This window comes from Strigops habroptila, chromosome 4 (genome assembly GCF_004027225.2).
Source record: "Strigops habroptila isolate Jane chromosome 4, bStrHab1.2.pri, whole genome shotgun sequence".
Lineage (NCBI taxonomy): Eukaryota > Metazoa > Chordata > Aves > Psittaciformes > Psittacidae > Strigops > Strigops habroptila.
In genome coordinates, this window is record NC_046358.1 from 48,827,802 (window position 1) to 48,842,137 (window position 14,336).

Genomic DNA, 14,336 nt, shown 5'->3' on the forward strand with positions numbered 1-14,336 from the left:
AAGGAAATGCAGAACAAGAGCAGCATCGCAGCACTACACACAGCACAGGCATCTATCACTGCCTTTGCGCAGATACCTTCCCAGATATGCAAAGAAGCCATTAAGAAGAAAGAAAAATTATTCACATATGCAAACTGACAAACAACGAATCAGTCACAGAACAACTTATTGAAGAGAAAAAGGATGTGTTAAGGAACGCAGCCCTCAATACAGAGGTCTTGCAAAAGCCTAACCCAAGAACACTGAAACAGAGGTGGGTTTCATGTAAACATTACAAACAGGGGTTTGTTTTGGTTTTGGTTTTTTTTTTAATTAATTTAAATATACATTTGAAACACAAACACCAAGCAAATGCCTGGAGAACAAAGTGAAAAGAAAGAATGAAAAGTTAATTCAACCAGTTTAATTTAAACACCAAAGTCAGGTCGATTGCACCAAATGGAATAAATAATGGAGAAGATCACACTGGGTTGGTAGATCTCACAATATCTTTTAAGCTAGAATTAATTACACAGCCCAAGAGAGTACTGAAACGAGGAAGTCCTCTGGCAAGTGATGCTAGCTGGGGCAGTGTCCCTTTGACACAGTGCGTTGCAGGTGTGGATTTGCCCCCAGCCGCCCAACAACGATCACCACCCAGAAGCAAACAGGATGATGAGTTTTTATGATCCAGAGGACTCGACCCTGCAACCATGTACACACAAACAGCTCCTTGCTCGGATGCACGAACCCTCTGCCTCTTCGACATTAGCTGGCTCCAAACACACCCACATCAAACATCAAAGCACAACTAGACCTTGTGTTTTCACCTTGCAAGGTAAGCACACAGGCACAGCATTTCTTGCACTGCTCCCTGAGGTTGGGCACCACAGAAGTGGAGCAGGCACCTCCTTTCACACACCTGGGGCCAGGCTGGAAAAAAAAAACAGACCCAAAATCCGACAATCTACACTTGCAGCCACTGCTTTATCACCCTGGGGCTGGGCAGGCTGAAGGAATGTAAGTGGTTTCTTGTTGTTTGGTTTTGCCACCCCACAACCCCTGCGTTAAAAAAAAAAATCACCCAAACACCCAACCCACCCCCCTTCCCTGAACAAAAATAACTTGATCCCAAGTTCCTCTCTCCCCCCTGCCTGTAGCCAAGCAGGGAAGCACCTTCAGACTTTTGTGTGATCCCACAGAATGTGTTCCCTACAGAGCAGACATCTCATCTCTGCACCTCACCTGGATGTGCCTGTGACACCTAGTTAGGAGGAACATCCCTTTGCCTTAAAACAAAAATAATTACAAAGTCAATAGTAACAATGCCCTTTCCCTTCCTCTGATCTCCAAGAACATTGAAGTTCAACTTGTTTTTGAGAAAGGGAGAAAGGAGGGGGGAAGGTTTCCAGACCAAGGAACTTGCCAGGTCCAGCACCCCAACCCGCGGTGCCCCTGGCTGTGGTGAGATGAGCCCCTTTTGCACAGTGCCTGCTCTCCCCCCGAGGCCACCGGAGCTGAGGAGGGGCTTAGGGGAAGGGACACAGCTGCCCCTCCAGCTCCTCATCAGGTAGCGGGCAACTCCAGGAAGAAAGAGGGGAACCAAGTGGATGAGGATTCAGATTATTTCTTTCCCATCCCTCTTCCTCCCCAAGGCTGGGAGGAGAATTCTGGGTCTGCAAGCCCAGCCTGTGCTTACCAGTGTCCTTAAGAATAACAATTAAAAAACAAAAAAAAAAGGAAAGGAGAAGAAAAAAAGATAATGCATAATTAGGTATTGTCCGTGGAAGGAGCGGGAGGGGGCAGGTTCCAGACTGAGACAGAACAGGGACTCTCTCCCTCCCTGCATTTGCTCATCTGGAGACCACATCCCCTCGGCATCCCTGCGCGAACCCTTTGTGCTGTTGCTCTGACATCAGTTGACATGGATGATGAACACGGGGATGAATTCAGCGCTGCAGAGGGCAGGAGGGCACACAAAGGTGTGCTGGGGCTAGGCCCGGTGCTTGGGGAGCATGTCCAGCAGGAACTCCGCAATGCCGATGAAGTAGACAACTTGTGCAATGCCGAAAAGAGGAGCAATGACCAGGGCTCGGCAGTATGCCCCTTTCAAGAAGGCCATGGGCCCTTCCTTCTGCCAGATCTTCCTGGGGAGAAAAGGCACACACAGTTGAGTGTCCATCCCACCACACCAGGAGAACTTCTGGCCATGCCCTGGCTTTTTTGCCTCCCCCCAGAGACTGTCACCTGGCACTGCCTCCACAGCAGATCATCCACCATCCCCAAGTGCTCTGTAAAAGACTGTGCAGGAACATGCCCCACCCCTACATCTGGCCAGGATCAGGAGTGTCTGCCTGGGTCTGGATGTACAGCTAAGAAAACCCCATGCTTGCATCAAAAGGTCCCCGTGTCCAAAAGGTGGGCCCAGCTCCCTCAGCATGGGACACATCCAGATGGCAAGAGACTCTGACAACAACAGCAATACATAGAAGCTGTATTAAGCACTTGTGTTTTGAAATTCCCTTCATGTTTTGAAGCAGCCAGACCACAGTTTTGCAAAGGGTCAGAGGAGAGTGCAGCTGGGGACAGCCCATTCAGACAGTGCTCCTGCAGCTGCTGTTCAGAGTGGTCCCAGGAGGAATATAAGACTTAATGCTGTAGAATTTTCAGGCAACAGGGCCTTAGGAGAGACAACCACTTGCCTCCCTTTGCAGAAATAAAATCTCACAGTTATGACTGTTGGGGCTTGGATAGAACGATTGAACTATAAATGCTATATTTACCTTGCTCAAAATAGAAAAAAATACATATTAACAGTACATATCTGGTCATGTATCTATCATATATCTATCCATATAGATAGATAAAAGCACAGGTTCAGAGGGAACCCGAAACAGAGAAACTGCTGGTTGGGGGCCTAGAACCTGCATTGCCTGCCTGGCGGCAGGCAGCAGCAGATGCCATACATCTGATGTAGTGGCCTGCTTCACAAGGAGGCTTACTTGGTACAGTCCAGGATTCCTGAGTAGGTGTCCTCATTCACACCCCTCTGCAAGGACTGCAGCCGTGTTTTGATCACTGGGGAAAAAGAGAGGAGAGAGATAGGGGTGAGCACTGGGAATGTAGCATGCTCTTCAGCAGGCAAGAGCCACCCTGAGAGTAATGTCTTTGAAACACAGTCAAAACTAAATCACTAAAACCATAGACCATTTTCATACATTTATCAGCAAAAAAAAAGAGAAACCAAACCATTCCTTTACAAACTGATAAAAGAAAACCACAGCCACCAAAATCCCAACCACCTCCTCTCACTGTGACCAAGGTTTCCAAGGCTGAATTAAGCCTTAAAACACTTCCAAATTCAGTTATCCTTCTGCAAAGTGGGAACTGATTTTCAAATACTTATCTCCTTCTCAAGAAGTATCTAAAATATACGATGCTGCTCTTACATTTCTTCGCACCTTGGAGTGCATGCAGTGTTGCAGAGAAAGGATTTACTTTCTGGTGTTTTTCAGAGCAGAGAAACCAAGGTGGCATCTTAAGGCAAATGCTGTGGAGCAGGAGAAAAGGCCACAGATCTGAGTCTGACCTGGTTGTCCATGACTCTTATTTGTATACTATCACTCCACATGGAAATGTGCCTTTTCAGGGGCATGTTCGCAGCCATTCCTGTGAAGAATGACTGAAATGGATGACACCCTCTTCCTGACTTACCTAGTGAGTATTGCAAACCTCTGTGTAAGCTGTGGCCAAAGGTATAGGTCAGCTGAAGAAACCACCATCTGAGCTGGAGGCAGCTCAGACAGCAGAGGTCCCCATCTGCACCTCCCCGTGTGCTCATGCTGCGAAGAGGCAGGTACAATCACCCTGCTCCTCACCTACTCCGCTTCTGTCTCCTGTCACCTGGCACCAGATCACCAGCACAGGCTGCTCAGGACTCACCATCACAAGGGTTGACAGCCACCGCAGCTGTACTGCCAGCCACACACCCGGAGAGGAAGGACACGTAGAACGGAGCCTTGACATTGGGGTCTTTCTGGCCCAGCTTGTTCAGGTTTGCAAACAGTGGGAAGTAAACAATGGAGAATGGGACATCCCTGTGGTGGGAGTGAAGAAGGGAAAAAGAATAAGGATGAGCAAAGTCAGAGTGGGACACCAACAAACTGAGCATTGAAGGAAGGGCTGCAAGCATCATGCGTTGGCAGCACAGCCACAAGTACAACACAAACAACCCAGCTCTGCAACTGCAATGCAGACAGGAGCCAAAACCCAGCAGGGGCAAAACTGACTGCAAAAAAGACAACAGGCCCATGGCAGGGATACAGCCCTGCCGAGTCAATGGCCTCCCCCTGATTTTTCAACACTCAAACTGAAGACCGTAGCATATTCAGAAGTCAATTGTTTGTCCATTTCTGTTAATATCAAGAGGATTGCATCCTGCCTCATCCCACTGAGCATTGCTTTAGCTCTGCCTTTGTTAAGACGAGAGTCATTCTGTGAAAGGGTAAAGAGTGTCAGAGCAGACACCGATCCTTACATCCAACATACTCCATGGGCCAGAACCCATTTTGCACTCTGGAGACTCAGGCTGACAGTTCTGCTTTGACAGCTTACAAGGACTTCTCTACAATGTTAAAATATGGGCCACGTGGGAAAAAAATAAAACCTTCCACAGAAAGCAGCAGAATTAAATCTTCATGGAACAAAAAGGCAGCCTTCCTCACTTCCCTGACCTTCCCTTCTTTAATGTGCAAAACCTGCACATGGAAACCAAACCAAATCACACCCACACCCCCTGAAGCCCCTTTGCAGGCTCCTCCCCTGGCTGGCTGGTGCTTTAGGTTCAAGACTGGGAACACTGCTGCGCTCGAGCCCACGCCATCCTACCTTAGCAGCGTGGCCCCCAGGCCCTTGTAGAGTCCTGCGATGCCTTTGCTCCGCAGCAGCTCCCTTGTTATCTGTGTTGCTGTGGTGCGTGTTTCCACCACTGGCTCTGCCACCCTCGCCGCAGAGGAAGGGGAGAGCTGGGCCTGCGCTGCCATCAGCTTCTTCTGTGCCGCTGGGGAGGAGCAAAGAGAGAAGTGGTCTGCAAGATGCTCAACAGCAGCCTCTTGCTGCCCGGTGCCATGGGATAAGGAGGAAGAGGCAGATCTTACGGTGCATCAAAGCATGCAGATTGAGGCCAGCCAGGTGCCCTGAGAACTTTTGCTCTCATTCTGCCCATGTCCCTCAGCCTGTCCCAGTGTGTGAGCTAGCTGTTGCCACACAACGCTGTCTGCTGCACTGTCATACTGACTGGTTTTACCTAAGCAGGAGCAGCCTGTCACACACAGCCTCTGCAGTGCAGAGAAAAGGAAATGCCATGAGCAGGCAGAGGACGGTACCTGCTTCCAACTATGTCCCCGAGCCCCCAGTAGGACAAACTAAAGATATTCATAAACAAGAGAGGTTCAACAGTTTTGCTCTTTGCTTCCTTCCCTTGAAAGCAATCATTAACCTGGGAGTTCTCAGCCACATTTATAAACTCAACCTGGTTTTCCCAGCCTTTTCACACTGATGCATTTCTGCTCTTTGGCCAGAAGATGGAGAGCACATCAATCTGCAGGCAATCCTCTGGCTGCCACCAGCACACCACAGGCTTCTTGCCACATAGGGAACAGACTGCTCACAGCAGCAAAAACCTCTTCTGAACCCTGAAACCACAGCTTAATTCCTTCGAACATTTTAAAATAATGCACACAAAGAGGATAAGGTCTGCATTAAAAACAGCGAAGACAGAAAAAATAAATCAGTGATTATTCAGGAATGCCACATCAAAGAGAGATTAAAGGACAAAGTGGCCCATTTTCCAGGAAGGGCCACAAACATGGCATCTGATGGTGTCACACAGGGGCTCCTGGGGAACAAGGCAATACCCCACCCAGCTGACCTCTGGAAAGGCGACAGCAAACAGCCCTTTGCTCCAGAGACCCCAGGTCAGACTCCTGTCTCCATTCTCACCAGAAATGCCTCACAGTTTCAGCCAAAAGGCTCACATTGCCTCCTGCCTCTGGCTGCCAGCTCCTGCCCGCAGCCCCCACAGCCTGACCCCCAACCTCTTCCAAATCCAGTGCGCTGGGAGAATTTTATTTACTCTTTCAGCCGAGACAGCTGCTGCTTTTGTCAGGAAGAAAAAAAATAAAAAAGAGAATAAGAGGGGAGACAAGTAATTTAGAAAGGACACATCCCCTTGGGAAGCTGTTAGGGAGGTGATACAAGGAGGCAGAAGAGAGAACAGACATCAGAAAACATGCAGATGGAGGAACTGCTACAGGAAAAGCATTGGAAGATGCTAATCCCTTCTTGGGTGCACAGTAACTAACAAGTTTCAATCACTTGCAAGCTGACCACCCAGTCATCTCTCCTGTCTCTTTCCATCTACCTCAGTATTTACTGTTTCACTTGCTAAAGCTATTGTTTTGAGCAAAAAAAAGAAAATCATCACCTTTTATAACTGTAAGGGCTTCTGCAAAGCCACATGAGCAAAGAAGTAAGTAAGCTGGGAAGAGGAGGAGAAACCTCTGCTGTGGCTTGAGATACTTTTGACTTAGGAGAGCAGGTGGAAGGAAAAGTGTTTTCTCCACTCATTCCCTCCCCCTCTGCCTTGACAGCCCAGTCCCAGCCCTTTTCCCAAAGCTGCTCAGCACCCAGGGAAGAGAAGCCCACATACCAATTCGCCCTGCATCCTGCAGCTGGATTTTGAGCATCTCCATGGGAGTGGTGACAATCACCTGGCAGGTACCTGCGCCGCAGCCTGCCAGCATCTCCCTCAGCAGTGTCAGCTTCTTCCTGCCCCAAGAAAAGAGAGAAACAGTCAGTCGGAGGAGGTGGCCTGGAGTAATACTAGGGCAGCTGGAAGCAGGGGCTCAGGCACATCTCCGACCCTGGGGGTTACAGGAGAGGCAGCTCAGGGGACAGGAGAACCTTCTAGGCTTGACAGCTCAGCATAGCCCCGGCTTGGAATCTCTGCCAGCATCACCTGGTCTGGAAGAAGAGACCCATTTTGGCCCCAGAAACAGAACATTGAGAAAAAGCTACAAGCCCAGCCAGAACAGCCCCAGACGGGAGCGCACAACCCTTTCCATGCCCAGCGAGAGAGCTGCAGCTCTCTTCCAGCACAGCGCTGCCCCTGGTCAGGATACAGCCTTTAGAAAGGGTATCACTTTAGAGGGCAGCAGAGGACCTGAGAATTAGGGGGGATAAGCAGCTTTCCTTCTGCCAGCCTAGTCCTCTAAACACTGTCACCATCCCCACAAACAAACAAACCAACCACCTGGCAAGAAGGGAAAATACCTGAGTTGCTGCTTTGGAGTTCTTTGACAAAAGCAAAATAAATAAACAGCAAAGATGAGAGTCAGGGAGGCAGCTGCCCTGTGCCTGAGCTTCTTTATCTCATCAGCCTTCCCAAACTTGCAAAAGTAGCTTTTGTATTAAACTGGTCCTGCCTGAGGGACAAGGGGTGGGATGGTCCCCCATCACTGCAGCTTTGTGCATCTTCTATATAGAGAGCAGGGATTATCAGCAACATGTTCTTGCCTAACAAAACAGAGCATTTCATAGCTCCCTCTATACCAAAGCCATGGAACAGCCTGGCTAAGACTAAAGAGAGGAATTTAGGATGCAAATGCTCAGAAAGCATCAATTTTTAGAAACTGATGAGTTTTCACCCTGTTTACAGAAAAATAAAAATCTCACCCCTTGGCACCAGAAAACACTGACTTGATTAGAAAAAAAAAGGAAGTGCCTCTGACCTGCTCTTATCTAAAAAGGGAGGAAAAAGCAGCATATATAGATCACACAGCCAGAGGGAAACAGCCTCCTCTTTCTGTTTTAAATGCAAGTACTATTTTTACTCCCTCCAGCCCTGCTCCTGCAGCAATACCTCATCTTAACCTACTCAAGGCAAGTCCCACACTTGCAAAAGCAGTCCCACAATGGTACAACCTATTCCTTTGCAAAAGGAATAGGCTCAAGTCATACTCCCTTACCAGGGGTTTCATATGCACACAGAGCACAGCTGTGGCACTGTGGGCCAGCGGAGAAGTTTCAATGCCAGCCCTATAGGAAAGGGAGGGGAGATGCACTGTAATCCTGCTGATCCAACCACATCAGCCAGACCAATTTCTCCACTTCTCATCTTCTCCAGGGAGGATATTGGAGCAGGGGATTAGAGGCACAGAGCCACAACAGAGATTACCAGTGACTAAATATAGAGCTCTTCTGTGACGCTGAAGGGAGAAACATTTCACAGTCTCCCCTTTCCAAATCCCCCCATAGATGAGAAGCTGCAAAGAACAATCCCTCCCGCAGAGTTGTCCATGGGGCCCCTGAAGTGTGCGCAGCAATCTCTCCTGCAGGGTATGCAAGTATCAGGGTGTGCAAATCCAGAGGTCCTGGAGCTGGCCAGGACCAAAGGAGCTGGCTGCCAGTCCCCTCTACAGCACAGCAGGGCAGCTTCCACTTTAGCAAGAGCGCTGCAGCATCCCTGGAGTACGTATCTCCTAGCTCTCACCCAGGGCAACTGCTTTGATACACAGTTCATAAGATCAGGAAGATTTGCCCTATGTGTTCATCTGTGGATCATTGTGCCAACCAACAAAAGTCAGCCTGCCTTGATTGAACTCCATTGAGCTATGCCAGCATGACCCAGCAAAGGATTTATGTGCATGGGTGTATTTTAGAGATGTCAAACAGGCACACCAAAAGCATCTAGAATAAGGGCTTTCAGCTTTTGGTTTGCATATCCTGGGAACTGCAGGGAGCCCAAGAAAAAAAAAAATAGCCCAAGGTAAGCACATCTTTTGTCAGGCGTTGCCATACAAGGGTCAAACTCCCTCTGCAAAACATCACCAGTCTGCACATAAAAGGAGTTTGAAAACGGTTCATCTCTAGATGACAAAGGGGTTTAAATATTTAAGGCACCACAGGTCTTATCCTCAGTAGTTTAAAAACTGGCACATCTCAACTAACTTCAAAAGCTGCAACAACAGCAAGGATCTGGCCCTACAAACGCAGAAACCATCTTTTACCATAGCAAGAAGGTGTTAAATACAACATATACACAATAGCCCCGAATTGCACACTGGCAGAAATCAGTTGTTCCACTTTTTAAACTAACATGTAATTAATTAGTGACAAATTAACAATGTCAAGGGGGAAGGGTAGAAGACTCATGCTTGATCCAAATGAGAATTTCAAACTACAGCTTAAAAATAATAGTCAAAAAGCAGGAACTATAGGCTTATGAAAGGTTTTTCAAGAGCAATGTATCACTCCAAAGTTAGGATTTCTGAAAGCATTGGAATATTGATGTCACGTGGAAGTAAATCAGGAATTTTTTTTGAGTTTCTGAAAAATGTTGTCTGTGCATGAGTTCACCACAAACAGGGACCAAACCCAGTCATTCTAGAATAAGGATGACAAGATTTCCAAAGACAGGAAATCTCTGACCTAAGGAAACATCCACACAAAGCCGTATGTTTCTATCTGCTACCAAAGAGGCTACTGCCCCAGCTTCCTCACTCACAAAATTACCTTTGCTTCTGGTCTCTTGTGCTGGTTTTGGCTGGGATAGAGTTAATTTTCCCCAGAGTAGCTACTATGGGGTGATGTTTTGGATTTGTGCTGAAAAAAACGTTGATAATACAGGGAATTTTAGTTACTGCTGAGCAGTACCTACACAGACCTAAGGCTTTTCTGCTCCTCACACCACCCCACCAGTGAGTAGGCTGGGGGTGCACAAGGAGTTGGGAGGGGGCACAGCTGGGACAGCTGACCCCAACTGACCAAAGGGATATGCCAGACTATGTGGTGTCATGATCAGCATATAAAGCTGGGGGAAGAATAGGGAAGGGGGGAAATGCCCAGAGTGATGGTGTTTGTCATCCCAAGTAACCACTACATGTGATGAAGCCCTGCTTTCCTGGAGATGGCTGAACACCTGCCTGCCCATGGGAAGTATGAACGAGTTCCTTGGTTTGCTTTGCTTGTGTGCAGCTCTTGCTTTACGTGTTAAAGGTAATTACATCTGTCTTATCTCTACCCAGGAGTTTTCTCACTTTTACTCTTCTGATTCTCTCCCCATTCCACTGTGTGGGGGAAGTGGGCAAGGGGCTGCATGAGGCTTAGCTGCCAGCTGGGTAAAACCACAACATCTGTCAACCCAACAGACTGTAGAAAGCTCCCCAAAAGTTTCAAACCAGAGAGAGTAAGCTGCTTTCAAACCGTTTAAATAGTGGGTCTTTGGTATGGATTAGGGGACTAACACACAGGAGATGTCCTTCAAAGGGAGGGCAAACTGTCAGCAAAAAATGCCTCAGACAAGCAAAACAAAGCACTGATGTAGGACAGATCCACCTCAAAGTAATGCCACCAGCTCTGGCAGATGTTACTCCAGGTATGGTACAACCTACCTCTGGCTGCTCTGTATTGCACATTTGGACCAAGTCAAGAGGAAGGTGACCCTGTGCCTGAACCCATTAGATCAGGTTTGCTGTGGCAGGAGATCCCAAGCGTTCTGTTCCAATACAAATGTCTGTGGAAGTGAACGATGGACAGGGCAACATATCTGGGGCATGCTGAACATGGACACAACCCGTGTTTTGTCCCAAGATATACGCCTGGAATGGAGACAAGAGCAATGCTCCTCTCATGGGTGTATTCTGTGATCAAACAGCCCATCTCTAGCTCCCTCTACATTAACAGTCAAAAGTGCATTTACTTTCTGGTTGACCTTTGATGTCTACAACTTCAACCCACTGCAACTCCCTGAGCCTGTGTGCTAAATAAGAGAGCCCCACACACCCCTAACAGCTATCCCTGAATAGGCACAGTGAGATTATCAGCTCTTAACTGGCTCTTTCTCTGGGGGAAGGGCTGGATTCCCCCACCTAAAGTCCCAGTGGGTTGGATGAAGGTTATCTGCGTTAAGAAGTGTCCAGACATCCAGTGGGTAACTACTGGAGAGGCTGCTTTGGCCCACAAGGGTTCCTGCCCAGAGAAAGACCTAAGCACAGTGTGTGCAAGGTGACACAGCAGCTCAGCACCAGGACTAGCAGCATCCTCCCTCTTTCCTGTAGAGGGCCTCACTTTATAGCCTGTCTAAGCATTCTGCAGCTCAAGGATCAACCAGGCCGCACAATGGCTACCTAAATACATGCCACAGAAGAGATGGTCTGAATTTTTATCAGAGAGCCTGAAAGAGGAGCAGACGAAGGGAGGAGCTCTGGGGGATGTGTCAGCTGGGAAGGCAACAGAGAACAAGCTCCCCATCTGCATGGGAAAAGTGCCTTCGTTGTCTCAGGATTACAGCTGGTGACTTCTCATCTCTGCAAAAAAGCTACAAGGCAGGGGGAAACAGAACAGAAAATCTGCTGACGTCAGCAAAGACACCATTAACACAACCATGCTGGTCTTCCTAGGAAGCCAAGCTGCTCAGTCAGCAGATTTCCAGCCTTTACTCCAGAACAGCAACCAAAATGAAGGTCAAAACTGAAGAGGACAGGAGATGTAATGGTAGAACACACCCTGGAGAAGAGCAGCAGGAAACTCATCCAGGGACACCTGAGAGTTTTTATGAAGAAGAAACTGCTTTTATAAGAAGCCATGAGACACTTTCTACCACAGCCAAGGCAGAGTACTTAACCAAGTACTTAACCAAGTACCAAGTACTTAACCAAGAACCTGAAAAATGACCACAAAACCTGGAACACATGCCAAACACAACAACTGTCTGGCACCCACACTTTGCAAATAAACATGAAATCTTGTAGGACGCTTTAAAGGGATTGGTTTTTATTAAGTGTTTAACACCCAAATTCAAATGAGGACATAGAAAGTAGTCAATACTTACATTTATCAAAGAGGCCTCACACACTGAGCACCCAAAAATCAACAAATGCATGCTGGTGTACTACTGATTTAAATTGCTTTGTTAGCTTTATATCCAAGTGCTTCACCTAGGCCTAGTGACTCCTCTGCTCTGGACAATGAAGCTGCTGCTATTTTAACAGCAGTTGTGAGATTTTGGGTCTCTCAACACATCCAGCTTCAGAAATCCAGAGGAAAGAAAGAATCCCATCTGTTTCCAGCTGCCTGAGGGTTGGAAGTTTCCCCTTCTCACACATCCTGCCTTCCCCAGCCCTGCAGTCTAGCCAGCACAGAGCACCACAGGAACCAGGACCTGCCTGAAGACTTTTCTGTGGGCCACCTCTTCTTCTATTTCTCTTGGGAATTGCATAGGCCCTCAGGCCAAAATCATTACAGGATAATATTTGACCTTTATTGCCTTTCTTAATCAGGGTCACAGGGTGCCCTTCAGGTTTTTCAGTGTTTTGTTTTTCCTCCTTTTCTCCAAGGCACAGCAAAGGGGTTTCCAGCACTCATACAACTTGCTCATGCCTCCCTTGTTCCTAAATGATCAGGACAGCTTGGGAGGACCAAGAGAGTCTTGTTTCCTCATAAAACACGAAGCTGTAGCAGTAGGCTGTCATAATGGTCTTGACATCAAAATAGAAACAGGTAAAGAAGCAGGAATCCAGCCCTCTAGCCTGTGAGCATATTTTTCCTGCACCAAAAGGAGAGGAAAAGCATAGCATGGGAAGGAATGTCCCCCCAAGCTGGTCCCAGGGAGGAGGGAGCTGCAGGAATACACATCTCCAGGCTGAGAGGGATTGGTGCACCAAAAGGGCTCAAAGTCCCATGTGAGGTCCTACTGCCCCACTACTCTACCTCTAGCAGCATCTGAGAGCATGACCAGGGAAAAGGGAGTCTAGCACAAACCTGCTGTGATACACCCCCAAAATACTTTTCCAGCAATTTGCAGCCAGGAGCTTCCTACGCCGCAGATGTTGTTTTCAGTCTGGCCTTTCGAAAACACACTTTATGCCATTTTTTTTTTCCTAACAGTTTAAAAGCAAGTTCATTTCAACTTTAAGTTTTAAAAAGGATTAAAAAAATGCACACTAGAAGTTGTTGTGTAACTTGAGGCTATTTTGGGTTATGCTGGATTTGCCACACTCTCTGTAGTCCTTCTTCCACTTGCACGTGGAGGACATGCTCAGAATATTTTAATTAGCAAATACTGATAGAACACGCACATTTTATCAGACAAGGATCTCCAATCCATGCAACACATTTCAAGGAAGACAAGTGCTAGAAGCTTAGCATCGCAGGCATTCAATGTCAGAAGGTCTAGAAGACTCCTGCAGCTCCGAGTCAGAAAAGCACCAGAGCATCCTTTGGGATGCTGGCCTAAGAGCACAGCATACTGTGAATGTATAGCAGATAGTCTGGCTTGTGCCAATAGCACTTTGGTGGAGCTATTTGTGGTAGCTCAGCATGCAAAAGAAGTCCCCAGCCTTACACTGAGCTTAACTCCGTCAGCTGCGCTTTATACCATGTAGCACCTTCACTGTTGCAATCACATACCCAGAAATTAAACCACATTGACATGCCAGGCAGCTTGAATCTTCACCTTTCTAACCCTGTGCTCTTTTGTTATTTATACCTAGGCTTTGACTGGAGTTGTGAAATAGGTGGCCCAGCCTTGTGATGTGCTAGCAGTTATGTACCCAGTTTTGCCCTGGGTAGGAGAGGAGTTTGGATTCCAGCACTGCTAATCCTGCCCTGTCTCACAGAGACAATCGGGGAGGAGGGGACAGAAGCATCTCAAGGGAGAAACTGGCAGACTGCAAACAGCTTGGAAAGAGGGCAAGAGCAAGGCAAACCCTTGGGGGGCACACAGCTTTGTGAGTCAATTAAATGGCCCCTCGCCATCACTTCTATTTGTCACATGCAACAATAGGAAAAGATCTTGTGAACTGACAAAGGCAGCACGCAGTGACTGCAGCATGGCCAGGCACAACCCTTCCAGCAGGTTACATTCTCCATCTCCAGGCCTGGGATTTCCCTAGCATGGAGAAAAAGAATCCAACAATAAGCAGCTGCCCTACAGTCTCTAAGGGCACCTATCCTCACTGGTAATGTCATGGCCTTTTCCATCACCCCCTGCTCCCAATGTACTAAGCGAGGTCACAATATGCACCAAACCTTCCAGCTAGATTGTAGGTTCACAGCCTATACCAGCCACGGCTAGCCTGCAAGGCGTTTTCTTTCTCATCACATCTTGGAATGACATTTCTACTTAGAAACACTTCAAACCATCTATCACAGCAGTACCACAGAGAGGCTCTGCCTCTCTGTCCAGCTCATGCTGTCTATCCTCATGAGCAGAGCTGACAAGATTTCACTCCTCTAAGCCCCTCATAGTAGATGAATAAGATGAGTGACTCTGACTTCACATGCTGCATAGCTTTTGT

The 14,336-nt window shown here is 47.7% G+C and overlaps 1 protein-coding gene across 5 annotated transcripts in view; it reads right to left on the reverse strand.

Moving 5' to 3' along the window:
• Positions 1 to 287: 287 nt before the first annotated feature.
• The window catches only part of SLC25A22 (solute carrier family 25 member 22), a 50,013-nt gene continuing 35,964 nt past the window's right edge, over positions 288 to 14,336 (reverse strand). For all 5 annotated transcript variants that reach the window (XM_030485362.1, XM_030485363.1, XM_030485364.1 and 2 more), the window contains 5 exons: positions 6,689 to 6,807; positions 4,867 to 5,038; positions 3,922 to 4,076; positions 2,982 to 3,057; positions 288 to 2,126 (listed from right to left, as the gene is read on the reverse strand). In XM_030485362.1, the coding sequence (XP_030341222.1) occupies positions 1,973 to 2,126; positions 2,982 to 3,057; positions 3,922 to 4,076; positions 4,867 to 5,038; positions 6,689 to 6,807 (676 nt within the window). In that variant the 3' untranslated portion in view covers positions 288 to 1,972. The remainder of the gene's footprint in view (positions 2,127 to 2,981; positions 3,058 to 3,921; positions 4,077 to 4,866; positions 5,039 to 6,688; positions 6,808 to 14,336) is intronic.